A 12,924-nucleotide genomic window follows, 5' to 3' on the forward strand; every position below is an offset into this window, starting at 1 on the left:
AGCACTGTTTTCTGAGAGTGATCAATTTAATCTGGAAGAAATGCTCTTAATGACACGTCCTTCAAGTCCCTCGCTCTCTCTACTATTAGCATACAATTCAGACCTGATAAATTGAGATTCCCTAACAGAGACTGAGCACTTGAATCACACTCATTGTGTCTCAAGTTAATTAAACTGGATGTGTGTGTGTGTGTTTGGGGTGTTTAAGCACAAAACGATTCAGCATGATGAATTTGTAATGCTAAAGTTTTCCATAAGAAATCCTCTTGAGTTTTAAGAAAATATATGAAGAAAAAACAGTTACTATTGTTCTATTCAGAAAGCACAGTTTACCATTTAACTCAGCAGCATTCTTGTCAGCACAATGTTCTTGTTTAGTGTGAAGAAAATGTGTCCATGTTGTTGTCATGGAGATGAAGAGCAGGTTTTCTGTCTGGTTAGTTATTGTGTAATTTAAAGGTAAACCACCTGTCTGCCTGGTATGGTTGCCATTGTAGTTCTGACCTTCAGGTCCTAAGATACTTCTATCCTTTTACAAGCAGCCCACAGGCTTTTCTGTATTTCAATTTTCATTTGAAATCATTTGTTCTTGTTTAATCTTTGTATTTTTTTGTATTTGTGTACATGCCTCAAACTGTGCCTGGACTTGAAGGGACAGGCTAAATGCTAAGTAACACTGCCAAGATGGGGGCAAGAGTTATGAGTCCCCATTGCATGACTTGCTTAGTAATAATGTGTCTATTTTTGTCCTTCTGCTGAATCATCTCTCTCTCTTTCTTTCACTCTCTTCCTCACCCTCTCTTTCTCTCTATCTCTCTTGTTCTCTCGCTTTCTCTCCATGGCTATCTCTTTAAAAAAAATCTGTTCTTTGTTACACTCTCTCTCTACTGACTCATCTTGGTGACCTCTTTGAGATCATTTTGTGAATAGGAAACAAAGTGCTGACCTGCTGTATAAATCAGGGCGTTCCTCATTCCCTCTCTGAGAGTTCTGATGAGCCAAGACCACTCTGGGCTTTGATCATTAGATGTTCTTTAAATGGACAAGCTGTTTGTATTAGTCTGCTCCTACAAAGCTCTGTTTTAAAGAAAAGGACACATCAAACCCAAAAGTAATTTATTAGTCCAGCAGTCCATCTCTGCGGATTTAAAACCATATTCTCTTAGAATCCGTTGCTCATCAAATACATGTTAGGAGAAGGGCTGTCAACCCTTCACAGTGAATAGAACTCAGTGGCCTTTCCTCTCTCTGATCGTCAACAGCAAAGCCCTACAGTACCTCACTTACTTCAACTACCACATACACATATACAGTTGAAGTCGGAAGTTTACATGCACCTTAGCCAAATACATTTAAACGCAGTTTTTCACAATTCCTGACATTTCATCCACGTAAAAATTCCCTGTCTTAGGTCGGTTAGGATCACCACTTTACTTTAAGAATGTGAAATGTCAGAATAATAGTAGAGAGAATGATTTATTTCAGCTTTTATTACTTTCATCACATTCCCAGTGGGTCAGAAGTTTACATACACTCAAATAGTATTTGGTAGCATTGCCTTTAAATTGTTTAACTTAGGTCAAACGTTTTGGGTAGCCTTCCACAAGCTTCCCACAATAAGTTGGGGGAATTTTGGCCCATTCCTCCTGACAGAGCTGGTGTAACTGAGTCAGGTTTGTAGGCCTTCTTGCTCGCACATGCTCTTTCAGTTCTGCCCACACATTTTCCTATAGGATTGAGGTCAGGGCTTTGTGATGGCCACTCCAATACCTTGACTTTGTTGTCCTTAAGCCATTTTGCCACAACTTTGGAAGTATGCTTGGGGTCATTGTCCATTTGGAAGACCCATTTGCGACCAAGCTTTAACTTCCTGACTGATGTCTTGAGATGTTGCTTCAATATACCCACATAATTTTCCTGCCTCATGATGCCATCTATTTTGTGAAGTGCACCAGACCCTCCTGCAGCAAAGCACCCCCACAACATGATGCTGCCACCCCTGTGCTTCACGGTTGGGATGGTGTTCTTGGGCTTGCAAGCCCCCCCCCCCCCCCCCCTTTTTCCTCCAAACATAATGATGGTCATTATGGCCAAACTGCTCTATTTTTGTTTCATCTGACCAGAGGACATTTCTCCAAAAAGTACAATCTTTGTCCCCATGTGCAGTTGCAAACCATAGTCTGACTTTTTTATGTCGGTTTTGGAGCAGTGGCTTCTTCCTTTGCTGAGCAGCCTTTCAGGTTGTGTTGATATAGGACTCGTTTGACTGTGGATGTAGATACTTTTGTACCTGTTTCCTCCAGCATCTTCACAAGGTCCTTTGCTGTTGTTCTGGGATTGATTTGCACTTTTCACACCAAAGTACGTTAACCTCTAAGAGACAGAACACGTCTCCTTCCTGAGCGGTATGACGGCTGTGTGGTCCCATGGTGTTTATACTTGTGTACTATTGTTTGTACAGATGAACGTGGTACCTTCAGGCATTTGGAAATTGCTCCTAAGGATGAACCAGACTTGTGGAGGTCTACATTTTTTTCTGAGGTCTTGGCTGATTTCTTTTGATTTTCCCATGATGTCAAACAAAGAGGCACTGAGTTTGAAGGTTGGCCTTGAAATACATCCACAGGTACACCTCCAATTGACTCAAATTATGTCAATTAGCCTATCAGAAGCCGCTAAAGCCATGACATTATTTTCTGGAATTTTCCAAGCTGTTTAAAGGCACAGTCAACTTAGTGTATGTAAACTTCTGACCCACTGGTATTGTGATACAGTGAATTATAAGATAAATAATCTGTCTGTGAACAATTGTTGGAAAAGTGACTTGTGTCATGCACAAAGTAGATGTCCTAACCGACTTGCCAAACCTATAGTTTGTTAACAAGAAATTTGTGGAGTGGTTGAAAAACGAGTTTTAATGATTCCAACCTAAGTGTATGTAAACCTCTGACTTCAACTGTGCATTCCTTTTAACTTTGACCTCTTATCTTTCAGCGGTCACGTACACGAACAACTACAAGAAGACGACCCCTCCGCCGGTCCCACCCCGCTCCACCTCAGGCTCCAAGCCTCTCATCTCCGTCACTGCCCAGAGCAGTACAGAGTCCACCCAGGACACGTACCATGAGGGCAGGCACCCTCGAGGATGGGGGGACGGGCTGGGCCTGAGCCTGGGCAGGGCCCTGTATAACTCCACAGACAGCCTGGACAGTGCCAAGGCCGTGACTATAGCCATGGAGGCAGCTGGGCTGAGGTCTGGGAAGAGGCACCCGTCCACAGACCGTCACAGTCACAGCTCAGTGGTGACCTGTGATAAAGCCATCCTGGTGTCCAAGGCTGAGGAGTACCTCAAAACACCACGCTCCTCCATAGGGATACAGGTGAGGGGCACACACACACACACACACACACACACACACACACACACACACACACACACACACACACACACACACACACACACACACACACACACACACACACACACACAGGCCTACACATTGTGCATACACACACCCACACATTCATAAAGTCACACACTCACGCATCCCATTCTCCTCTAGGTCTAAAAATGGCACCAATGAGTCATCTTACTGCAATCCATTAATTTGTTTTCGACTCATGAATGAGGCTTTACTGAATGAGTCTCTCTTGCACTCTCTCACTCTATTTTCGCTCTCTCTTCTCTCGCTCTCTCTTGCCTCTGTGACCCTGAGAATAATGGGCTTGATCACACACGCAGTCTGCAGACGTCAGATGTGTCCATGCCCCTGAATAAAACAGACAGACCGGTAGACAGACATCCCTTCAGACTGCATACAGCCTTTCATCAATAGAGAATATTAGAGTTGTTCTGCTTGCTTGTGGAGACAGGTGAGTCTCAGTCACCCAGAGATGATCAGGCAGCCTATGCTAGGGGATGAATGATGATGATTTTAAGTGGCTGAGCTGAACGTCGTTACGCTCATCATGGTGGGCCTGAATTATATTGGTTTTCAAATTGGCTCCAGTGATGTGTGTAAAATACAGAAGCATTTTGATTAGAGATGGCTGGCAGTGTGAAGGTCCACGGTTATTGAAACAACCAGAAGGGCTGCATGCAACGCAAAAAATGCATCAAAACCTCCTACAAAGTTTATCTTTAAACTGTGCCACTAGTATTTGGCCAGTGTAGTAAGATCAATCTAAATTCACCTGCATCATATCAGACCTCCTGGGGATATACAGCACAGTATAATTAACCTCTGGAAGTGTAGCCTATAGCCTATGATTTGACCTTTCACCCCTTACTTCCGGCAGGACCCCAATCTTAATCCTTAGCCTTTGACCCTTTCTGCACTTTGAGTTTTGACCCCGCTGTGTTTGAGTTTTGACCTCTCATCTTCTGGGGGTCATTAAAGTGTACGGTGTCCGTATTAGGACAGTGTAAGAATGGATCCTGTAGCAGGACCTTACTCTCACTACCAACCTACCTTCATCTCAGTGAGACTAAGCCATGTCTGAGTAAAATGCTGATGCCTACAGTTTCCAAAGTTTTCACACCTGTTCTGTGTGTGTAGTATATGTGTGTGTAGCGTAGTGTGTGTGTATGCAGCATGGTGTGTGTGTGTTCACCAAACCAGTTTGTTTTCTTCTGTCTCTGCCAGCACACTTTGAACATTGCCCAGGCTCTCCAAAATATCTCCTCTCCTCATCCATCATAGAGCAGCAGTCTCTCTGAAATGGGCTTTGCTTTGTGCCAGAAAGTAACGGAGGTCACCTCAACCAGCAGCAACTCACCGCTGACTGTCACCTGTTGTGCTGTTTGTACCAGGCTACTCTGCAGTGTAACATACTTTACATTTTACCTCAGATGAAAGGGAGCTAGAATAATAACTACTTCTTTGCTCAAACCACTACAGGGTGGGCTGTATCAGCTGATCATCGCTAGTGTAGGCTAGATGAATGAGCTTGTTAAAGAGGCTATGCTGTCACAACAAACTAACCAGTATTTACTTGATTTGAATTTGTTCTACTATTGACAGATGCAAACTGCTGTTGCTTTCTTCCCTGTCCCTGTCCGTGAGACGACACATGATAGCATTTGCAAAGCACACCTTCTCGCGGTATTCATTTCAAACTCTTTTTCAAGATAAATGACTTCTTGAGAAATGATGTAGTTTGATAGGCAATTTGTTGCATTTATAGTTGCAAGAAAGAAAATAGACAAAACATTTAATCAAAAGTTTTTAGTAAAAGAAAACAACTTTTTTCATAGGAGTGCAAAAGGGCTCTATCTATGCACGTGGCTGCTAGACATGAACACACACTCCTCCATTCGTTTCAAACCACTTAAAGCTAAAGAGTTATTAATGTGAGTTTGAAGCTTTTAAGGCTTAAGGCTCTCAGACAGACAGCCGTTCCAAGCTGGCCCTAGTCAGGATTCTGCCTGCGTCGGCTGGAACACTCTGTCAGGGTCAGGCCATTAACTCAGAACTGGGGGAAGGTGTGATCTCTCAGAGGGAAGGAGGATTAAAATGTGGACGAATTGATTTTCAAATTACCCTGCTAATCATATAGTAAATTGTAAAATTAGAAGTCTGCTGTTCTCACACTTGTGTTACTCATCAGAGAGACAGCCTGGGAGTGGGCTTCTCAAGGACTAATTCTAGCTACCACACACACCTGCCTCCCAAATATTACTTGTCCATGCAGACTGTAGGTTATATGTAACTTCAGGATAAAACCTTTATTGACAATACTTCTAATAAAGGGCCAGCCATACAGGATACATGGCTTTTGTTTGAAATACAGTCAGGTCCATAATTATTGGCAGCTTTGATAAAATTATTTTAAAAAGACTATAAAATGAATAATACAAACACTGAGCTATATTTCATGCTCCAAAAAATTGGGAAATTATATTATTTTATACTAATGCAATTGCTCAATTGGGATTATTGTCTTGCTGGAAGATCCACTTGCGGCCAAGTGCCAGCCTCCTGGCTAGGGCAACCAGGTTTTTGGCTAAAATGTCACGGTACTTGGTAAAGTTCATGATGCCGTTGGCCTTAACAAGGGCCCCAGGACCAGTGGAAGCAAAATAGTCCCACACAGTGGGGAGAAGAAGTGTTTGATACACTGCCGATTTTGCAGGTTTTCCTACTTACAAAGCATGTAGAGGTCTGTAATTTTTATCATAGGTACACTTCAACTGTGAGAGACGGAATCTAAAACAAAAATCCAGAAAATCACATTGTATGATTTTTAAGTAATTAATTTGCATTTTATTGCATGACAAGTATTTGATACATCAGAAAAGCAGAACTTAATATTTGGTACAGAAACCTTTGTTCGCAATTACAGAGATCATACGTTTCCTGTAGTTCTTGACCAGGTTTGCACACACTGCAGCAGGGATTTTGGCCCACTCCTCCATACAGACCTTCTCCAGATCCTTCAGGTTTTGGGGCTGTCGCTGGGCAATACGGACTTTCAGCTCCCTCCAAAGATTTTCTATTGGGTTCAGGTCTGGAGACTGGCTAGGCCAGTCAGACTTCTAATTCTATCTGAGTTCAAACAGGTGCAGTTACTACAGGTAATGAGTGGAGAACAGGAGGGCTTCTTAAAGAAAAACTAACAGGTCTGTGAGAGCCGGAATTCTTACTGGTTGGTAGGTGATCAAATACTTATGTCATGCAATAAAATGCTAATTAATTACTTAAAAATCATACAATGTGATTTTCTGGATTTTTGTTTTAGATTCCGTCTCTCACAGTTGAAGTGTACCTATGATGAAAATTACAGACCTCTACATGCTTTGTAAGTAGGAAAACCTGCAAAATCGGCAGTGTGTCAGATACTTCTTCTCCCCACTGTATCATCAGAGATGCCCCACCATATTTTCGTAACGCAGTTCGTTTTTTTTGCTCATCTTTATTAAGGGTGCCAATCATATGGAGAGAGTCAGTCCAGTGAGGGTGGGGCTCAGTAAGAGGATCCGTGCACCCTCAGGACAAACAGGGATCAGTCTCTATCATCCCTGGCCAGCACCATGCACCATGCACCATTGAACACTAACCAAAATCTGTGTGTCTGTGTCACACACCAAACCCCTGGTGATCACACCTCGCAAACTCCCTAATCAGGTTTTGTAATAGGTTTCTTTTTTTTTAAACTACCACCACTCTGTATCTCCACCACGGCAGCTTGTTGTTGGTATAAATCACTGTGCTGAGGGTGTAGACAAACTGGTTGTGTTCGGTTGGGTTCTCTGCCTCCATAAATCACACTGCAGTTATGTTCTGACAGGCCGCTTAGAGTTGAGGAGGTGCAGCACCGGCCCCAAACCAATAACCCCACGGACATCTGGGAGCGGTAATAATGAGAATACTGTTGCTATGTTATTATGCTGCATTAGGTGGAAGCAGCCACCGACTCGGAGTCAGAAAGTAAAGGGTCGAAGGAATACCATTCTGTGGGGATCCAGGTGGAAGCTGACAGACGGTAAAATTACCTTTTTAATAGGTTCCTTTTCCCATTTCTGGATTTGTGCTAATCTTTAACAATGTGTTGTTATTAAAGTCACCAGACTTTCCTCTTTCTCTACCTGGGTGTGTTTGTTTACAATATCCCTTGATGGCCTAAAAATTTGCTTTCCCTAATCTGTGTCTCAGAGTGCAGGGCAGGTTGAAGCGCTCCAATAGTGTAACAGCCTCTGTGCAGGCTGACATGGAGATGGAGGGGTTTCCCACCATGGAGGACAAGGGCCTACAATTTGGAGGGGGCTTCCTAGGGGGGCACTCTGAGCCCAGCACGCCCACCCAGTATGGGGTGCGCACCGTCCGCACCCAGGGCCTCTTCAGCTACCGGGAGGACTACCGGACCCCTACGGAGCCCCCTTGCCCCCAGCAGACCTCCAACGAGACCACCTGGCAGCTAGAGCCCCCCTCCCCCAGGGAGCCAGCAGAGTTGTCGGGCGAGTCGTGCCGGACGTCCCCCGCCTTGCGGAGGGATGGAAGCTGGTTCATGCAGCTGCTCCACGCAGAGACCAAGAGGATGGAGGGATGCTGTAAAGAGATGGAGGCAGAGGCGGAGGAGAACGACCTCTCTGAGGACAGTGAGTGGGATAGGAGTCATAATGTAGGGTCAATTAGCAGACATTTTCTCTCATAGAGACTCGCAAGACTTTCATATAACAGATTATCAGTTGAATGTCTGTCTTTCAGTCCTAGGTAAAATCAGGAGTGCGGTGGGCAGTGCTCAGCTCCTCATGTCTCAGAAATTCCAGCAGTTTTACTGGTTGTGTCAGCAGAACCTGGTGAGTAACAAGTCACTGAAACAATGACCCTGTGTGTGTCTGTGTACATACGGTATGTGAGCGTGTTTGTGAGTGTGTTTTAAAAAAAACGATTGCGCTACTCTGTGAAAGGAAAGGACACAGTTATATCGGCTGCATTCCTGTATCCACCGGCACTGTTCTCCTGTCTCTTACATAGAATGGCTTAGGCCAACAGGTCAGAAGCTTTTAAATGCACCATTGAGTGTGATTTTTTTTTATTATTGAGTGTTTCTATCTGAGATGAGAACGTCTTGAGGAGAACAATGAGATACTGTGAATGTCCGCGTTCCCAATGATGCACTCACAGCTCGGACTAGCATACTGAGACGCCTGCCTTTTACATTAAGAACTATTGCCGCAGTCCACTCTCTTCATCCTATCAAAAAACACTCGGAAGGGCTGGAATATCTGGCTGATACTTTCCTTGCCTCTAATCTTACCCCTCTTTATTGATATCAGCCAAATATCCATTATTTGAGATTAAGCCTGTCTTTGCTTATGAAAAAATGTGTTGCTATTTTTTGCCATATACAGCAGAAATTGCTGCATTCAGGAAAGGCTGAAAAGTGCACAGAGATTATTTAGTTTGAACTAGTCTTTTATATAGAGTTTCCTGCTTCTATTTCCCTCACTGTAGGGGAGAGGAGAGCAGTTATTAAAGCTTACCCAAGCTGCTGCATCTCTCCATATGACAAAGACAGTTTACAAATAATACTGCATACACTTTCAGAACATGGATTTGAGTCCGTTTGAAGAAGTGGCGTCCGCAAATAAGAAGCTTAAGGAGATGTCTAATTGCGCTTTATCGAGCCGTCTTCCCCCCCTTTTTTTCTCCTGGATAACATAAGCTGGAGTTGAACAAGCTTTCAAAGACAGACGCAGAGCATAGCAGCAAGTTTTATTGTGGGAGGAGCTACAGGATTAAGTCATACTGACACAGGCAAGGCTTACATTTCCCAGAATCCTTTAATGTGTCAGCATCATTCACTCCCCCAGCATAAGTTTATGCTTTTGTATTTGTTTGCTTATGCTGGATTGTGTGCAGCCTTCTTTTTGAACCCCCAGCAATATTGATGAGATGAGCCCAGCGCTGTCTTCTGCTACTTCTCCTTTGGGTCTCTGTGTATCTCCCCTGTGAAGTTTCAGACCGAGACGATGAATGAGGTAGATCAGTGATGGGGTGAGATCTCAGCCTGTCACAGCCTCTCCACACTGCTATGAGTCACCCATCAGAACTGATCTGGTGCTGTGCATTCAGAATAGTGCCTCAGTGCCTCTACAGACCCCCCCCCCCCCCCCCCACCACCCCCCCGCACCTCTTCTACCTCTACTCCCAGGCCCCGCCACGCTCCACCACTATACTAAAGTGGCAAACTGGCTAAACTTACCCCGGACTAACTGTAGTCTAATTATAGTCTCACAACTTATTGAATTACCCTTTAGCAGGTACTTACTGTATGTACTGTAGTATAGGGTATACTATATAATAATTACCAAAGATATAACTGGTATGTATGTACTTATACTGTAGGTCTTAGCATCACTTTCTAGTGGCAGTGACCTAAACTATTGTGTTTAATTACCAATTACCTTTTACCAATGTACAGCAACTGTATTTCTTTACACTGAGTAAGTACTGCTTACCATTTTTCCTTTCAGAGACCTTCCACTATTCATTGTAATTCAGAGTGAACCTGGCCTTTACTTCAGAGCCTATATATTCAGATCTACATCCAGAATGCAGCAGTTTGAAATTCCACCAGACAGTCGGCTGGGATATTGTTGTGCCCTCCAGCTATCCAATATATGAAGCACATAAAGTCACTGAATTAATGGGGGGAGATGGTGACCCGCGACCAATGGGATGCTATGGATCTTTTTTCTCAACTCTTAACTTCATAACAGAGTTGGAGGTATTGGTTTAGGCTATAGTCTCGCTAGTATTGTCTGTGGGGTCAATAGTGTGACTGATTGTGACTCTAGCCGATGTGATGTGATGAATAAGACTTACTGGCAGTGAATGAAATGTGAGCCCTCTTCATTTTTTCCCATCCTCAGGGGGATTAGGAGGGATTGCTACTTACTGATCACATTTTGTTATGGCTCATTTCAATGGATTGTCCTCCAAGTCCTATAGTCTAACCATGAGATGACGATGGGAATAAGATGCTTGTCTTTTCTGAACTTTGACCTTCTTGCTCCCATGACTTTGCTGGAAACATTTGTTTTATTATTAGAAAAATATACCATAAATAATTGAGGTTTTCCTCTGTTTGAGGTCTGATAAGGACATCTAGTGGGCTTTAGTAGAAGTGCAACAAATAACTCCTGACGCACACTGGGATTTGAGTATCTGTAATTCAGGCACTGATGTGGTCCTTTATAACCCCTTGCAGGACCCCAGTGCCATGCCCCGCCCCACCTCTCAGGACCTGGCTGGATTCTGGGACCTCCTGCAGCTGTCCATTGATGACGTCACCACCAAGTTTGACGAGCTGCAGCAGATAAAGAACAACGACTGGAGGCCCGTGGAGAAGAGCCCAGAGAAAAGGGTGGGTAGCGCTCAGGTATACAGAATACAATGTATTTTTTTTCTGTTGTCTATAGTGGGTAGTCTCAGTCACAGGTGAGACAGGCATTCATAGGATCCTTATATTTCTATGGTCACAGATTCAGCTACATAGAGCACAGTCAGAGCCTTATTAAACAGAGATGTGAGATTACTCAGAGCCACGTAGTAGTGGTGTAGAGTGGAGCTGTTCTGTATGCGAGGTCAAATGCTTAGCGAAGCATCACTGGATGTCATTGACATTGTGTTTAACTATGCCGATGTATTTCCAACCACTCAAATAGATGATATGTCAACTACTGCCTATACAAGTTGAATTCTAGAATAGATCGTCTCTCTTTCTTCCTGTGTCCAGTTACCACCTGTCGCACCAAAGAAGTCCATGATCGGGAAGAGAGGCGTGACACGTGAGAAGTCTCTTGACCTTCCAGACCGCCACCGCCTGGAAGCACGCAGGAGGCTGATGCAGGCCAAGCGGGCGGCTTCCTTCCGTCAGAACTCGGTGTCAGAGAGAGCAGACAGCATCGAGATCTACATCCCTGAGGCCCAGACTCGCCTTTGAGAGGACTGGGACAGGGGTCAGGGGTGAGGGGCGTCTCCCCCCTCAGACTACCCCTCAACTAGACTCTCCTTTAACTAGCCTTTTTCTAGACTATCTACTGTACACTTCCCTCCTTTATCTGTCTCCTCATGACTTCACTATCATCATCTTCTGAGTTCATCTCCACTCCAGCCCTCACTGAGTAGGATATCACAAAACTCCTCTTCCATTAACAGATATGTATTAGTGGATATACACTGAGTATATCAAGCATCAGGAACCCCCCCCCCCCCCCCCCCCTGCCGCTTTTGCCCTCAGAACAGTCTCAATTCGTTGGGGCATGGACTCTACAAGGTGTCGAAGTGTTCCACAGGGATGCTGGCCCATGTTGACTCCAATGCTTCTCACAGTTGGTTGGATGCCCTTTGGGTGGTGGACCATTCTTGATACAGACAGGAAGCTGTTGAGCGTGAAAAACCCAGCAGCGTTGAAGTTGTTGACATAACCGGTGTGCCTGGCACTTACTACCATACTCCGTAAGGCACTCAAAGGCACTTAAATGTTTTGTCTTGCCCATTCACCCTCTGAATGGCACGCATACACAATCATCTCTCAAAAGCTTAAAAATCCTTCTTTAACCTGTCTCCTCCCCTTCATCTAAATTGATTTGAAGTAGATTTAACAAGTGACATCAAGTAGGGCTCATAGCTTTCACCTGGACTCGCCTGGTCAGTCTATGTCATGGAAAGGGCATGTTTTGTATACTCAGTGTATATCTAAGAATTGGTTCATCATTGGTTCATCTTCTCCTTGGTTTTCCCATAAAAAGGTTTTTGTTAGTGGAATAGTGTTACATGATAGAATAGCCAACCCCCAAAACGCTCATAAAATTATTCTGGAAGGATGTGTATGTCTTTTTCAACATTTGCAAAGTGCAATTAAAAAGTGTAGCTTTGAAACCTACCAGCAACCAGAGAGAATACAAACCTAGGGACGAATTGAACCCATGACGAGTCCAACTCTTGGTGGAAACCCCTACAATTATCCTACTGTTGTTTCCAATTGTGTTCACAAGATAACAATCACAAAATGATTAAAGTGAACCTATTTGAAAGTGCCAATGCTTGAAATACCTCAACTGTACATGCCGCACTGTAGCTTCTGACCAAGAGGCAGGTGGGTCATCCCTTCTGAAATGTATGTTTATGCACTCACAGTAAGCTCTGGTTATGATAAAGTTGTCAGAGTTGGAAAATTCAGCTTTCTACACAGTCAGGTAAAGGTCAAGGGTCATGGTAAAAAATGTGATTTAAAAATGTCTAAATCATTACCTTTCTCCATTCCACACTATACTCTACATGTTCCTATACTATTGACATTTCACATGACATTTACTTAAAGCAGACAAGTAATACTTTTTTTCAGAAAAACATTTTACGTCATTTCATTGCAGTGGAAAAAATGCTATGGAAGGTTTGCGTAGCTCTTTAAATC

The 12,924-nt window shown here is 43.7% G+C and overlaps 1 protein-coding gene across 2 annotated transcripts in view; it reads left to right on the forward strand.

Moving 5' to 3' along the window:
* LOC129812690 (disks large-associated protein 2-like) overlaps window positions 1–11,725 on the forward strand; it is a 226,735-nt gene extending 215,010 nt beyond the window's left edge. The window contains exons 8-13 of one of the 2 annotated variants that reach the window (XM_055864467.1): window positions 2,995–3,380; window positions 7,400–7,485; window positions 7,656–8,098; window positions 8,208–8,299; window positions 10,717–10,887; window positions 11,245–11,725. In XM_055864467.1, the coding sequence (XP_055720442.1) occupies window positions 2,995–3,380; window positions 7,400–7,485; window positions 7,656–8,098; window positions 8,208–8,299; window positions 10,717–10,887; window positions 11,245–11,451 (1,385 nt within the window). In that variant the 3' untranslated portion in view covers window positions 11,452–11,725. The remainder of the gene's footprint in view (window positions 1–2,994; window positions 3,381–7,399; window positions 7,486–7,655; window positions 8,099–8,207; window positions 8,300–10,716; window positions 10,888–11,244) is intronic. The other variant, XM_055864468.1, reaches the window with a different exon arrangement.
* The last annotated feature ends 1,199 nt before the right edge of the window (window positions 11,726–12,924 follow it).

The sequence above is a fragment of the Salvelinus fontinalis genome, chromosome 16 (genome assembly GCF_029448725.1).
Source record: "Salvelinus fontinalis isolate EN_2023a chromosome 16, ASM2944872v1, whole genome shotgun sequence".
In the NCBI taxonomy this organism is placed as follows: Eukaryota; Metazoa; Chordata; class Actinopteri; order Salmoniformes; family Salmonidae; genus Salvelinus; species Salvelinus fontinalis.